The 16,953-nt window shown below is 38.0% G+C and overlaps 1 protein-coding gene across 6 annotated transcripts in view; it reads left to right on the top strand.

Moving 5' to 3' along the window:
• Nucleotides 1–16,953, top strand: part of LOC116844221 (protein prickle-like) — a 281,484-nt gene that overhangs the window by 262,923 nt on the left and 1,608 nt on the right. For all 6 annotated transcript variants that reach the window (XM_032815446.1, XM_032815451.1, XM_032815447.1 and 3 more), the window contains 4 exons: nt 5,193–5,729; nt 10,079–10,398; nt 11,831–12,157; nt 12,983–13,401. In XM_032815446.1, coding sequence (XP_032671337.1) covers nt 5,193–5,729; nt 10,079–10,398; nt 11,831–12,157; nt 12,983–13,401 — 1,603 coding nt within the window. The remainder of the gene's footprint in view (nt 1–5,192; nt 5,730–10,078; nt 10,399–11,830; nt 12,158–12,982; nt 13,402–16,953) is intronic.

Genomic DNA, 16,953 nt, shown 5'->3' with positions numbered 1-16,953 from the left:
TATCCTGACAACGAAACTATTTCTGCTCTGATAACGAATAATTTGTAAAGTCAGTTTCGTCAACTAAATTTTTTTGATGTCACTACAAATATGCAGTAGTAACGACGATTTTGCTAAAAGAGCAAAATTATTTTTCTCCGTGTAAAAAGTAGGAAGTAAGTGTAAGAAATTGATCAATCGCAGTCGAATGTGAGAAGAATAATCAACTGTGATTGCTCAATTTCTTACTCTTACTTCCTACTTCTTACTGCTTACCGCCATTGTAGAATGAGCTTTAAATATCTAATGAGGATTCCCTTTCTTCCTTTTAATATCCAAACTTCCTGTCTATAGAAAAATATAATTCCATTGTTAAGAAAGGCGATTACTCAGTTAACTTTCACTCTTTCAAGTAATAAGTCTCAGTTTTTAACAAAGAATATTTCCTTGTTGGAAATTTAATCCTTAAACGAGACCCTATTCGGTATATTTTTATATATTTTTCAATGCAATCCATTGAAACTTTGTAATATGCTTACGTCAAAGATATTTTACACTGAAAAAATATTGTTATACAATAAAAATGTTCGTTTTTGTTAAATTGCTGTTTATTTAGCTTGATGGAAATTTTAATATGTGGAAGAAAAAATAAATTAAAAAATTGCGCTCATATATGACTCCACCCTGTCGTTTAAGGGTTGAAGTGTACTCATCACAAATTTAAGAAAAGCTCAGTATTATGTATTCAAAAGAAGGATTTTTATTCTTTTCACAAGAATATCATAAAACTTTATCGAAGTATAAAAAAAGTTAGTTCGACTCTGTGCAATAGAATGAACTGAATTTTTTCTTTAATTTAACATTCTTGATTGAAATATTAAACTTGTTAGAATGCAGAATGTACTTTGAATAAATTCGATGCTTATAATGAACTTGTGGTAGATTTGCGAGTACACAAGCTTCTGAAGTGTCCGAAACGAGTGATATTTATTCGTACATTTACTTGGACATCTGAATTCAATGGAAAAAAGACGAATCTTTTATTGACGACGAGCGTTTCGCGGCCACAACACGACACAAACACGTTCGCTCTCTGTCACTTCTAGCCATGCAGATTTCGTATGCACGCAAACACCTGTGCTTTTGCATATCGGCGCTTACACCATTACGTTGCATTCCTATTTGTTGAGAAATCCTCCAATCGACTTGACGCGCTTTAAGCGACTCAGTATTCATGGTCTGGCAACATTCAAAATAACATCGTAATTATATTTCAAATGATCAATTATGCAGTCGATAACACAGTTCCGAAGAAGTCGCGGCTTCCGCCACGGCGGTCGGCGCAAGAAAAACAAGAGGAGCGAAAGAAAGCGACAGAGAGACGTGCGAACGTTCGTACACAACGCGGCGCTAAAGTGGTCGATACATCGCGCGCACAGCGCAGCGCATCAGCCGTCACTACTCATAAACCGACTCGGAGAGAAATTTACCGCTAGATTATGTAGAAACTCGATTATGCGCGAATTCCAATGGATATTGAGCCGGCGCGAGCGCGCGCGGTTTCACTCTCCGCGCTTATTCTCATGGAAATGTTCGTCGGTGAAACGCGCGCGCCAAGTAAAACTGCACACTTTTATCGCGCGTCCCTTATTCCCTTTATGTCGTCGGGCTCCGCAGGTTGCGGGCAAGCACTAACGTAAACGCATATATCAGTGTTTCCTCAGCGAGAGAGACCCGTTTCTACGGTATGTTGACAGTGGCTGCCTTGATACTTATCTAATTTCGCGACGGTTAGGGGCGTGCTGCAACAACCATCGGTTAATGTCAGTCGCGGCGAGTTGACACTATCCTTCGCCTCTGCCGACATTATGGGCGGCGAGCCGATCCAGAAAAGAACAGGGGGATCGGTTAAACTATCGGTTACAGATAATCGACGTTGATGCATGCGCACACGAAACCGGCCCTGGGTGATAATTCTTCTGTGGCGCGCCTAAGCGGATTCTGCGCTTTTCCGGCGACCTGTATACATTTACACGCCTTGATACACCGATAATATACTCGTACTCTGTTACATTATATACGATACTCGATAATTTAGTGAGTGCGACTTCGGCTTCAGTATTGAATGTCCCTTCAATTATTCAAAACCAATTAAAGATCAACACTGCTCCCTTGGAATCTGAAGCGTGATTTACAACATGTTCTTTGCTTCCTGTTCCTTTATCTTTGTCTTAAGGCGTTAAGATGTAAATCAGAAAGAGATGAAGAGGAAGAAACAGGAAGCACAGAGCACATTGTAGATCAGGCTTGATTTACGAGGAGTATATGAAACGTGATACTCTTGGTTCCAAAATAGAGTTATAGTGGTTATAAAAATATCAATAAAATGTTATTTTAATATTAATTTTATTTTTAAAATATCAAATATATTTTCTTTCTTTTTTTCTTCAAACAAGAATATTCTTTTTTCTATGTAAAAGATCTTAATTGACGGCTAAGTTCTCTGTCTTTTTATCACCGAATTTGCCTTAGTTGAAACAATGATACAAACATTTATAAATAAATGTTGCGTAAAATGCTTCCCCGTATTCATTTTCTTTTCTTTTCACATATCCAGTTATCATTATATTACATTATTATTTTAATCTAATCTTATTACTTCAACAATTGTTACCTCAATTTATAGTTTCAACTTACGATAAATTTCTAGTATAGGCGACTATTAGAATTTCAATTTGGCGCTCGTATACGTTACTTTGGCTCTAAGTTGTGTATTTATATTTCTTGTGGAACATTATTTATATCTCCCGTGACGGACGAATGTGTTTAGAGTGGGGTTAAGAAAATAAAAGACCGTGAGTGAGTATCCGTGAACACAGTTGACGATCTGTGATGATTTGAATAAATACTTAGAATCATCAAAGTTATAGAAACTCAATCAACGTTTCGTGCCGAATTGAAAGTCGTTGGTGGGATCTGCTCGGTCTGAAAGTAAAGAGAAAGGAGGCATTACTTTCGTATATTCGTATTGGCCATCATGTTATCACACGACGAAGAGTTAAAGACAGAAAAAGAAAGCTAGAGTATTATCGTCCATAAAATACGGTAAGCACTCGGGTGCCGCTTCTGACGCAAAATAACTCTCTGCGACCATTCTTATCTTGTAGATTCGCATATTCCCGGCGACTCAAGCCGCTATCGTCGGTGCTTTTTCCATATTCACGATAGGAAGAAGACTTTCCATCTAGGTGTACGAAAAGTACAACTTTATTAGTCGATTTATAAAGGTCGCGTCTCTTTTAGGAGTTGTTTATATAACATTTATATTTATCATATAATATAACGAAATAAGAATATGAAAAGAATGACGAAAAATTGACCAAAATTTGTTCTTCAACACGTTGACGAGGCCTAATTTCTCAGTGTGCAATGTTAAAGATATTTGTTTTAATGATGTTTTTATCTTGATGTTTAATGATGTTTTTATTTTAATGATTGTTATCTTAATGATATTTCGCTTATATGTATATATATGTATATATATAATATATACTTTTTATTAGAGATATTCTTTTAAATATTTAGTAATTAGGTTGCTGAGTACATTTTTAAATAATTAATTATCGTGTTTAATATAGACGATTAATATGAGCCAATTAAAGACTGTTTAATTGATGATTGATTTCAACAAATTCAATCGAGGACCGTTCAATTGATTATTGATTTCAACGAATTCATGTAAAGACCGTTTAATTGATGATTAATATGAGTGAAGAGAACCAGAGAAAGTTTAATTGATCTTAGCAAATTTAATTAAGAACTATGTAATTGATTGATATGAGCAAATTCAATTGATTCAATCGAAGACTGTTTGGTGAAGATCAGTGAGCTCTGTACATACTGGAGACAGCCATCAGCTACAGTTTACTCGACTTGGTTGCACGTATTACTTCTTCTTCTATGTGGAAGTGTAAAAAGTGTAGGAAGCGACGCTACTTGAAGTTAAATCAAATTCTTCGAATGTATCGATTAATGAATTGCTCGTATCAGTCGTCAATTAAACGACCTTTAATTAAATGTGCTAAGTTTAATTGTTAATTGAACTATCATTGATGGATATCAATCGTCAATTGAACATTCCTTGATTGCATTTGCTCGAGGATCAATGATCGATTAAATTGAAACGTATACACACTAAGAGAAATTATTCGATAAAAAAAATTGACAAACAGATATTCCCGATCAAAATACTGATTTTTATATCCGATTAAATTTAATCGAATACTTCCGATTATAATCGCATTTCATCAAATAAGCCGATAAAAAAATTATGTACCAATGTTTCGATCGAATACAAAAATTGATCAGTATTTTGATATCCGTTTGTTAATTTTTTATCAAATAATTTCTCTTAGTGCATGTGTATTTAAAAATCAGTGATTTAATTGATATTTTTGCAACTTTGTCAGTAAAATCCTTTTTAATCCGAAATATAAAACCCGCCACGAAAAAAAAGGATTTGCTGTAGCAGCAAACTAATTTGCTATATATGGACAGTTAAATATAATTTGCTACTTTTCTTTGCTGCAGGAATCTATTTCTTTGCTATGATAATAAGAAAATCTGCTTGTACAGCAAGACAAGCTAACTCTTACGGAAAAAAAACTATAAGAAAAACTACTGAGAACAATATAAGAAAACTATTGAAGCATTGTTGAAAAATATTGGAATACTACTCTATACTTATTAAAACACTATTGGAAAACTATAGAAAACCTATTCGTTAATTTTATAAATAGTTTTAATATACGTTTTCAATAGTTAAAACAGTGGTATTTTCGTTAATCGACGAAAATACTACTGTTCTCAGTAGTTTTCTTATAATATTTTTTCGTAAGGGACCGCAACAAATTTGCTGCAGATGGACAACTAAACATAATTTACTGCTATAACTATTTTTTTTGTTGCAGGAGCAGATTTTCTTGTTATCTTAGCAAGGAAATTGGTTCCTGCAGCAAAGAAAAAGTGGCTAACACAGCAAATTATGCTTACTTGTCCATATCTTTTTTTTTCCGTGCGTTATCCACAAGTGGGTGACGGGGAAGTCTTCGCGGGAACTTGATGCGTCACCTTGACATGTTGGGTGACGGCTCCCGCGTGTCAACAGATATTTCCACAGGTACCTAATCCCGCGCGTTCACGTGTCCCAACAGGTGCATCTGTACTTCAGCGCGCTACCGGAGGACAAAATTCCCTACGCGGGTAGCGCCGGCGAGCGGGAACGGGTGAAGCAACTGCTGCAGCAGCTACCGCCGCACGACAACGAGGCGCGATACTGCAGCGGCCTGTCCGAGGAGGAGAAGCGCGAGCTGCGGGTTTTCGCCGCGCAGCGGAAACGCGAGGCCCTGGGCCGCGGCCACGCGAACCAGCTTGAGCGGCCGCACGGCGCGGGATGTCGAGAATGTGGCCGTGCGATTGCGGCCGGCGAAATGTCTGTTGCTGCGAGTCGTGCTGGACCAACAGCACTTTGGCATCCCGCATGCTTCATCTGCTGCGTCTGCCGCCAATTATTAGTAGACCTAATCTATTTCTGGAGAGACGGCAGGCTATACTGCGGCCGTCACCATGCCGAGACACTCAAACCCCGTTGCTGCGCGTGCGACGAAATTATCCTCGCCGACGAGTGTACCGAGGCCGAAGGCAGAGCGTGGCATATGCGCCACTTCGCCTGTCTGGAGTGCGATCGACAGGTAGGAATGCATAAGATAAGGGATGGGACAGGTGAGATTCGCGCGACGATAACGGTCGATGAAGTTACTCTCGTCGCTCCTTAATTACATGAGCAACGACAGACCTCTCCCTTCCGCGAAACGCTCCCTTGGCTACCTCCGCGTTACCTTCGTTGAGGTTTAGTGCCGGAAACGACGACCGAGTAGCTTGAAAAAGAGGTATCGATCATGGCTATTATTGTGGAGCGATTTCTGGAAAATGATAGAGGACCTACTGAATTCTGCGAAGTCACGGCCGATCAATAGTTATTACATAATATTCGTGCGGCTCAATAGAGAAATAGTGTCAAAACATATAGTTAGAAAAAAATAATTAATCTAATTAACAGTTTTAACAGTTCCTAACTATCATTAGAAAAAATAATTATTCTAAATCAAAATTATAATTAATATTATAATCAATAATTAATTGCAATTAATAATCAATTATAATTAATTATAAGTGTAAGTAATTATAAGTAAATATAGATAAAATTAATTAATTAAAATCTAATTAATTATAAATAAATAAATAAAATTATGAATTACCTTATATAATTAGAAAAAAAATAATCAAAATTCTAAATCACGTATATAAGTAGAGAAAAAAAATTAATATAATTAACAGTTCTAACAATTGTTATATAACAGTTAGAGAAAATAATTAATCTACATCGAAACTTCAAATCGCGCATAATTAGAAAAAAAATCATTGATTAAAATTCTAAATTTACAGTTAGACAACATTATATACATCCTCGAGAAATATCCTCATTAATTATAATTAATACCAAGTTATTCCCTTCTAAGTACGAAAGAGAAGACTATTCACGGACGTCCTGATTACGCAAAACACGCGCAAACTAACGGCGAATAACGTAGCTTCTGTTTCATACGGCGGACCAGTCGTGGTAGCGAGGGAGGAAGCGGGTTCATAAATCTATGTAAAATATATCAATTTTTTATCGATCGACCCTCCGTTCCTCCCTCCGCGGAGATCGGTTGTACGTAGCGGTACTCTCTAGCGCGTATCGGCAAGAAGCACCGGCTAGTTAACGATTACGTTCGCTATCAAATTTACAGCTACGTAGCAATTCGTAATTTCCCGCCAGCTGACTCTATCTCTAGATATGTCTTCCGAGTTAGATAACGTCGCTAGCTCGCGCGCACTCGCAGAAGCGACGCGCTCTCCGCGTTACACACGCATCACGCACACCTCCGGTGTGAACTTATGAATATGTATACACTCCATGAGAGAGAGGGAGAGAGAGAGGTGACTCGAAGAGCGTTCAGGTAAAGCGCGGAATTTTTTCAATTCCAATTTATTCCGTGTAATTCACCCTCGCAAAGAAAGTCTCGCAATAGTCAACAATTTGGTTCAGCATTTCAGCCCAATGTTTAGTAAATCAAACACAGTTTAATGATCTTTAATAACTTGACTTGTTGAATAATTCTATCAGTCGCTTAGTATAATTATAAAATGACTAGTAAGGCAAAATTTTCTCATTTAGTTGATTAAGTGGTTTGATAAATAATACTAAATAATTGAACGGTAATTACTAAATGGTTTGACTAATCAATGGTTTGATTCATCAAAGCATTTGATCGTTTTGTATATCTATTACACAAATTACGTATTTATCTATTACGTAATTATCTATTACACGTATTACTGAACAATATGGCTTTATCACAGACATCTATGTTATACAGTAGACTACTAACTTGAATAAAACATATGGCTTCGAAACATATGTACTGAACTCATGCGTCATAAGTAAGTTGATATATGTTGATGAGATGATTACGTAAATTGGATAGTCATGTCTGATCGATTGAAGACATATGTGTAAATATCAGCCATATTATATATCTATCACCTCCTCTTTTATACTACTTACGTCACGCATGCACATTACTCTTTCTCATATGTAACATATACACTGAGGAAAAAGTATTGTAACAGTTAACAAATGCTTTGATTGAGCGTTTCAATGCAATATTTGGTAATTAGTGCTAAATATAGGAATAGTTACCAACCAATAATTACAAAAATAATGCATATACATACAAAATAATTAGTAAAACAAATTTTTAATTAGTAAAACAAAGTAAAACAAATCTTTATATTTAGTTGAGCCAATTTAATACTAAATTGTTCGGTAATAATTACTAAATATAGTTTGATTATTACCAAAATGTTTACTACTACTTCGTATATTTATCACATAATGTGATAAGTATTATTAAACAACATTTTTATTTAACAGATTGTTCAGTAATGCGTATCACATAAATTGATAATAATCACCAAATCGTAGCAATGTGAGTACCGAGCCTTGGCAACAGATACTACAAGCCTTGCTAAGGTTATTCGTGTTAATATTTATTAAATTACTCGATTATATATCCACCTACACGTTTGGTTGCGACACTATTTCGCCAAAGCATCTGGTAACTATTACCGAGGCGTGATGATTATTACAAAAGCCTCCTTTTCGATGTAGAATTATATCCCGACTGAGAGGATGGAGAGAGAACGCGCGTAATATCCGCGTCGCGAGTACGCGCGAACAGAGAACTCTAAGAACCTGTAGCTTATCAGTTATCTGCTGTATATAGAGTGCATGCTCCAGTGAATAACCGGTCACCAGTAAAGTACTATTATCGCTGGGTCCGTGTTTCTGCCGCGTCGCCATAACTATACATTTTCAGAGACCGCGCGATAAAGTAGCACTTTTAATTATTACGCGGTCATAAACCGAACCGGTTTATTCGTCGAAGCGGATGGGCTACGCACTGACGATTTCGTCGTTTCCACGACCCCCTCGCCGGCTAATCTTAAACAGCGCGCCGTTCTCTCTCTCTTTCACGGTCCTTGTCAACAGTCTCCGACAGTTAAAACTTTACTCAGTGCTTGAAAAATAATTATGAGGCGAGTTCGAAACGAGATGAGAGATGATATCATCTTCATTCGATCATTTCGTCTCTTTCTTCCTCCCTCTCTGTCTCGCTCTGTCGAATTCTCATTCGAAAGCTTCGCCTTCCAACTTTCGTTCGCCCAAAATAATTAAAATAATTATGAAGCGAGATCGAGACGAGATGAGATGGCATCATCTTTGTTGAATCATTTCTCCCCTCTCTCGCTCTGCTTTTTCGCCACTCTTTTTCCTCCTCTCCTCTCTCTCTCTCTCATTTTTACTCTATCGAGGCGTTGTTTTGGAAGCTTCCCTTACGAAAAAAAATAATTAAAATAGTTAAGAGTTAGTTTTATAGTTAGATAAAAATTTTCTTTGGTTAAAATAATTGGAATAATCAGAATTATAATCAAACGTAATATATGCGATCACAAATAACTTAATCGATTGATAAAATAAACTGTAAAATCAATGTATAATTAATCAAATCAGATTTTTGTTAATAATTAATTTCATTAATCTGTTAAGCTCTTACTGATTTTATACGTGACACTTAATTGATTTTGATTATATATTTGCCGATTATCTTAGTACACTAACATTTGAATCGATTAATGCCCAACACTGTTACGAAGCGAGATCAAGACGAGATAAAATGATACAATCTTCGTTGAATCATTTTATTTCTTCGTCTTTGCCGCTCTGTCGAGGCATTGTTTTGCGAAAGCTTCGCCTTTCATTCGGTCAAAATAATTAAAATAATTAGGAGACGAAATGAAATGACATCTTCGCTGAATCAATTTATCTCTCTCTCTCCCTTTCTTTCGCCCCTCTCCTTTCTCTCTTGCACTTTGTCGAGGCATTGTCTTTCAAAACCTTTATTTTCCGACTTTCTTTCGCTCATAATAATTAAAATAACCATCAAGTGAGATGGAATAATATCACCTTTGTTAAATCTCTTCATCTCTCTCTCTCTCTCTCTCTCTCTCTCTCTCTCTCTCTCTCTCTCTCGCTGTGTCAAAGCGTTGCTTTTCGAATGCTTCGCCAACTAAAATAATTAGGAGACAAAATGAAATAACATCTTCGCTGAATCAATTTGTCTCTCTCTTTCCCTTTCTCCTGCCCCTCTCCTTTCTCTCTTGCACTTTGTCGAGGCATTGTCTTTCAAAACCTTTATTTTCCGCCTTTCTCTCGCTCAAAATAATTAAAATAACCATGAAGCGAGATGAAATAATGCCCAACTTCATTATCTCTTTCTCTCGCTCTCTCTCGCTGTGTCAAAGCGTTGCTTTTCGAATGCTGGCTCCGCCAGCCGACATCCGTTAGCCCAAATGAGCCATCTCGCTGGGCGCGCCCGCTCGCCTCTCAGCCGTCTCATAAATTCACGCACGTTGCGCTTCTTTCTGCCCGCAGCTCGGCGGCCAGAGATACGTAATGAGAGAAGGTCGTCCGTACTGCTTGAGATGTTTCGATGCCTCCTTCGCTGAATACTGTGATAGCTGCGGGGAGCCTATCGGCGTGGACCAGGGGCAGATGTCACACGAGGGCCAGCACTGGCACGCCACCGAGTCATGCTTCAGTTGCGCGACGTGTCGCAGCTCTCTTCTAGGCCGGCCATTTCTGCCACGCCGCGGAGCTATTTACTGCAGCATAGCGTGCAGCAAGGGTGAACCGCCGACAACACCGAGCGACTCCTCCGCCGGCCCGCCGCCGCCGCCGCCCTCTTTCCTCAGGTATCCTACTGTACAGCCGCATACCTCGCGAAGGTGGGGTCACGAGGGTGCCTCATTGTCCTGCCTGGCACGTGGGGAGCGACGCGGGGGTCGAGATTCGTGCACAGGGAAATTATAGCCGCCGGGGTGGTGGCAGCGCCCCGCTCGATTACACGGCCGTGAGCGCGTCTCTGCTTCCGAGTTTGCGAGAGAAGAACTTCGCGAGGAATTATTACGCTAGCGATAAATCATCGACACGGCTGGTTTCACAGACTAGCTCCTCGTCGCAAGCGGAACTGGACTGTGGCGTCGGTGGAACCGAGACCGAAGTTCGCGCAATCGGCCGTCTCTCGTGTTTTGCGCGCGATCGGGGCCAGAGTGATCTCAGTTTGACGGATCGAAGCGCGAGTAGCTGTTGAATAATTCCGCTACCTCTCAGACATTTCGCTCTCCGTTTGCTCATCATTTCGGCGAGCCAAATGTCGCGTGTCGCTTCCTCGTTGAGTACGCGTTGAGATTCTGGAGAAATGCGAGATAAGTATCCCGAGTCGTGGACTAATGTTTTGACTGATTTATTGCGGATTATAATTGACAAAAAGTGCGGAGTCACATGGGTTGTGCTGATCACACGTGGCTGGAATGATATACACGGTTTATGGGTGATTTAATCTGTATTCCAACCGGTATATCGTTGACGAAATCGCCGTCGCGATAAACCATTTACATATATAAAGGCTTGTTAATGAGGCATCTGCGATTAAATTTAAATTTGGCTCATATACATAACATATACATACATATACGAATGTGGTATATAAATTTTATTGCACTCCTAATTGCCGCGCTCGTTCTTAGAATGCCGCGAAGATCGGTGAATCCGCCATGGGAAATAATTAGCTGGCTCTGTCGGGATCGTTTGACAACATGAAAGATAGAAACGAGATCTTAGCAATTATTGTTTCTTGAAAAAGTGACAGCAGACTCAATCTATTGTAAGCTTACACTGTGAAAGAAGAAATATTTAAAAAATTTGCAATACTTATTCGATAGGTGCTAAAAATATATTTATCGCTTAGATTCCTTTATTTAAATAGAATGAACAATTACTTTCATGAAAAACAACGATTTTAGGAAAATGTACACTTTCTCATTTGGAAAAATGTTTTCTTAATGGAAACAGACATATGCATAAATATATAATACAAATAAATATGTTATACCGAATAAATATTTCTCACTTTGTAGATATTTTCTTCTCTCAGTATAGAAGACGAGATAAGCTAAATATATAAGATTCTCGTTGAAATCAAATGAAGTTACAAAGAGTACGCGAAGGATCACCATGTTTTAATTGAAAATGTGCTCAAGTGAAACAAATTAATTCTACCTTTCGCGTTTGACTATTTTCTCTGCAAGGAGCGATGCGACAAAACCTAACGTCATCTCTTCGCAGAACCGGTAGGAGGCAAACGGTGGCTACGAGCGAGGGTTCGTCGAGTCCACCGCCTCCACCTCCACCGCCTCCACCTCCGGGCTCGAGACACACTCTGGGATCGCCCAGGAACTCGCCTCGGATGACCAGGAAGCACCAACAAGTTTCCGCTTCCTTGGCGACGACGCCCACCCAGAGCACTCTGAGCCCCGAATTCGTCGTGGAAGGCTTCCCCTCCAGCGGGTCCAGACCCAGCGGCCTCGACAGGGTACTGCTAGAGCGGAATCTCGAGAGACTGCTGCAAGAACGCGGTTCCCATCCCGACGAGAACCGCAGCGAATTGGGAAGGTACGTTTTACTGCACTATAAAGTTCCGAGCCATATTTTGTATCCTGACCTAACGGGAATCTTCGCTATTCTATCTTCTTATCCATTCTCTTGTAAGTAAAATATAGATAATATACGACACGTTAGATTCGCACGGGACCTCCCTGAAATTTGCAGACTTGTGGTCCATAAATTAAGGCACTCGTTCAAATATTGATATAATACGCTTGAAAGATCAGGAATATTTGAAACTTTAACAAATCCAAAGATCTGAATTTGTAATCTTGAAGATCTGTCACACTTTTTGAAGAATGCCATAACTTGAAAAAAATTGTCCAGACTTATAAATGTTTGATCTTGAAGATTTCCCATACTTTCTGAAGAATACCAAAATTTTGAAAAATTTCAAAGATCTTAAAAATATTCAAACTTTGTGAAAAGTGTCAAAATTTCAAAATTCTCAGAGATCTTAGAAAAAAAGTTCGATCTTACAAAAATTTCCCACACTTTTTGAAGAATGTCAAGACTTCAACAATTTTTCAGATCTTAGATCATGTTTGATCTTGAAGATCTTTTTGAAGAATGCCAAAATTTTGGAAAATTTGAAAGATTTAAAAAATGTTCGATTTCGAAAATTTCCCACACTCTTTAAAGAGCATCAAAACTTCCAAATTTGTAGAGATCTCCTGTGCACTTTTTGAAGAACGTAAATAATACCGAATTCATTTAATGCGCCAAGCACATAGTATCTTTAGTCTTGAGACTGGAAAACCTCACGAATGCCGACAAAACACACGTAGCCGTGCGGAGAATGCGTTAACGCCGCATCTCGCGATCACATTGCAGGTTGATGCAAGCGCGGGACCGAGAGCCCCTCAGATGTGTTCAGAACTGCACTCCTTCCCACGCGTCGAGCATGCCGGAACTGCCGCCGCCCCCGCGGCCGTCGTCGGGAGCGTCGGCGTCGACATCGACCGCCGGCGCAGCGTCCGCCTGCGTGTTGGCGCAGGAGACGGCGACGTCGCCGGTCAATCTCGTCGGAGCCAGCCAGACGGATCCACCGACGCCGACGTCGCGACGCGTGCGATTCCAAGGGGACCTGGACGTCAACGATCACAGCGCGACGTCGCGCATCCCCCTCTCGCCGACGAACGACCGGAACTCGTCGTCGTCGCCTTCCCCACCTCCCGCGTCGTTGACGAGAATGAACGTGTCCCGATCGAGGAGTCTGCAGCCCGAGGAAGTCGCCAGCACGTCTACTTGGGGTGCGTAACAAATTTTTGTTTTATAAAAAGAAAAGATAATTTCAGGCCGGGAGCATACATCTTTATCTTCAAGTTTGTAACTATTCTTATTGGATGGCTGGACAGTTCAGCAGAGCCATTGAGGCAAGAATCTGTCATTCAGTCGTGGAGTATTATCGGCAAATAATAATCGACCGGTGTTTTTACGGCGATATTAACAGCGCGATTTAATGATCGAGGTGAACGTCATCATAACTGAGGACTTTTCCCCTCCAGAACAATAAACTTGGCCGTAATAACTTTTTATACGCTCATGCAGTCGAAGGATATTAACGGAAACGTCAAGTGGAATAACTAAACAAATTTAAATCATAATGTTTACTCTTGTAAACGGGAAATTCTATTTTCTATGATAATGTGATTCATTCCTTCAGAATTCGATCATATTAAAGTCGAAATCTTATTCTTAATAATACATTTACCAGCTGAAAAGAATTCGATTAATCTTGATAGAAAAATTAGATTCAGATATGTAAATTAAAAATTGTAGATTGAACTTTGTAGATTAAAGCGTTAGATTCGAAAATATAGATTAAAAACTGTAGATTGAATAATTAGATTCAGAGATTAAAAGTTATAGGTTGAAAATATTCAGACATATAGATAAGAAAATTGTAAATAAAAGAAATTATATTTAGACATCTTAATTATAGATTGAAATATTAGATTCAGGAATGCAAGTTAAAAATTGTAGATGGAAATTAGACTCAGAAATGTAGATTGGAAATTGTTCGTTAAAACGTTAGATTCGGAAATGTAGATTAAAAATTGTAGATTAAAAAATTAGATTCAGACATTTAAATTGAAAATCGTGGGTTGAAAAATTAAATTCAGACATATTAATTAAAAAATCATAAGTTGAAAAATTAAATTCAAACATGTAGATTAAAAAATTTTAGATTGAAAAATCAGACTCAGAAATGCGCATTAAAAATTGTAGATTGGAAAATTAGATTCAAAAATATAAATTAAAAATTTGTTAATTGAAAATTAACTTCAGACATGTAAATTAAAAATTAATTAAAAATTGTAGATTATGGAAAATTAGATTTAGAAGTACAGATTAAGAATTGTTAATTAAAAATTAGATTTACGAAGATGAATCAGAAAATTGTAGATCAAAATAATTAGATTCAGAAATGCAGATTGAAAATTAGATTGATATATAGATTAGAAAATTTTAAAAACGCTGATTTACGAGTCAGATGCAAAGGCTTGTAAAATTTGACTCGACGATATATTGATACCAATCATTATCATTAACATTAAATTAACATTAAGATTGCCTCATCATCGAAAGCGAAACACTGAGCTTTCGAATGCTCGTTTTGTTTCACGTCGCTACGACTTTCCTGCGCGGAGAAATCGGTGAATCGTTTGATAGGCGCCGAGGCCCGCTGACAATGTCGCTCGGCGCTGCCTTGAAGTCGAGCATGCTGCCGTCCGAAGGGAGAGGTGTGAAGTCCGAGGCGCGAACGTATTACATTGTACTACGTCGTCAGTTGGCGGTGCGCAGCCTCGCGAAACTCCAAACTCTTTGGATAGCCGTACCTCGGCGAAAAGAGCCGATGCACGAACGTGGAACAAACGCCATTCTGCTCGGAATTTCGCGCGTTTCGCATGTGCTCTTGTCATGACTCCTCATCACGACAGATGATATACGAGATGTGTAAGGTGACCAGACGTCCCGATTTTTCACCCTTTATCCCGAATTTTTTCGAGTGCTACTCGAGACACCGATTTGTCATCATTTTCAATGATTGTCAAATAATTTTCGGGTCTATTAACTCCCCCTCCCCGCCTCACACATTTATAAAGTGTCCCGAATTCAGGGCTGGGAATCTGGTCACCTTAGAGATGTGTCGTATGAAAATACTGGGATACACTTAATTAAAGAGTATCGAAAGTTTTTATAATAAGTGTATAAAACAGTTTCGTGCACACAATCATTTTTTTCATATCCTAAACAAAATTTCAACCAATATTAACGTCCAAATAATATGTTATCAACAGATCTCAATGATTTACAACTATGAAATCAAACTACCGGTTTTCAATTTTCAACTCAAACATTTGTCATCTATTGTCATTATTATTGTCATAATTATCAACGCACTTACAACAGCGTGATATATCGCCGAAACGTCTCTAAAAGATTTCAAATTTTTGTCTTGGACGTCTTTAGTAATCTCCGGATTTCTGGTTAAACGCGAAATCATCGTGCTGCTTTATAAAAATAAGCGATATACAACTATGAAGTCAAGCTACACTAGTTTCTTACTTTCAACTCAAACATTTATTATGATTATTGTCATAATTATTTTTACAACCATCCACGCGTTTATGACTACGTGATATGTGCTCTTGCTTCCTTAGTTGAGATTTTAGTGCTACTTTCTATCTGAACTTTCCATACATCTATATATTCTGTAGAACCCGAGTATGACTAATATACGTGAAAACTGAAATCTTTTACTTAGCTCCTCTAAATGACAGATAATGCACAAAATGCTACTTGTAGCTTCTAAAAGAGACAAAGCTGGTAGATTAAATAGGATCATAAGAGATTGATATAGGCTTTAAAATCCAATTATCATTAAAGCACATATTAAATGGAACATTGAGATCGAAAGTAGAATCAAAACTGTGCAAAATTTCAATTTTGTTTTCGCTTTCATCTCTCTCGGACGTTCCCAACAATGTCAGGATCCTCGATTGAGAGCGAAAGCTCAAGTCTGCGAGTGTATGAAGTTGGCACCTTACTTTTTGAAATTTATAATTTTGAAAGTTGTTCCAAATTGTTCTGACTTTGTACCACATTGTTCCAAAGTGATATTGCTTCATTCGAAACGGTTTTCGAATAAAACAAAAAAAAAGATTTTTTGAGCTGGCACCCCACTTTTCGAAAATCGAACATTCTGATACCGCAATAGATTGTTGTTCCAAACATTGTTCCAAAAGGACAAATTTGTAAGTTGAATTATAAGTCCAAAAAATGAAAAAAATGTTTTTGACCTGGCTCCCCATTTTTTTAAAATAAAGCATTTCGATACCGATATAGATTGTTCTAGTTGTTCCAAACATTGTTCCAAAAGCACAAATCAATAAGTTTAATTATAAGCCCGAAAAATTAAAAAAAAGTTTTTTGACAAAGTCTATCAGACCAAGAGTAAACTTATACTATCTTTCTTGTTCCAACCGAGATCTTTTTGTTCTGAGTTGTGCTAGGCTTAAGAATTATAGTTTTAGAGTATGAGACTCGTAGCGTCATTCGTTCTCCGAAAATTGTAATAGTTTCATCTAAAAAAACCTGAAAATATTTTTGTTAATTTTAATATGTTGTTAAGTTATGATTTTTTTTTACGAAATTACATTTTTTGTCGATTTCGGCAAATTTAAATTGTTATTGCAAAAAATTGTTAATAAATGACTAAAGTAACTATTGGAACATAAAATATAATCTCTCTAGAGTATCCCAGAATTTTTTCAGATTTTTTAAATGAGTTTAACAAA

The sequence above is a fragment of the Odontomachus brunneus genome, unplaced genomic scaffold (genome assembly GCF_010583005.1).
Source record: "Odontomachus brunneus isolate Ranch 3 - 2012 unplaced genomic scaffold, Obru_v1 Obru_scaffold_040, whole genome shotgun sequence".
In the NCBI taxonomy this organism is placed as follows: domain Eukaryota; kingdom Metazoa; phylum Arthropoda; class Insecta; order Hymenoptera; family Formicidae; genus Odontomachus; species Odontomachus brunneus.
Note: the sequence above shows the minus strand (reverse complement) of the source record. Positions and strands in the feature narration are given on the sequence as shown.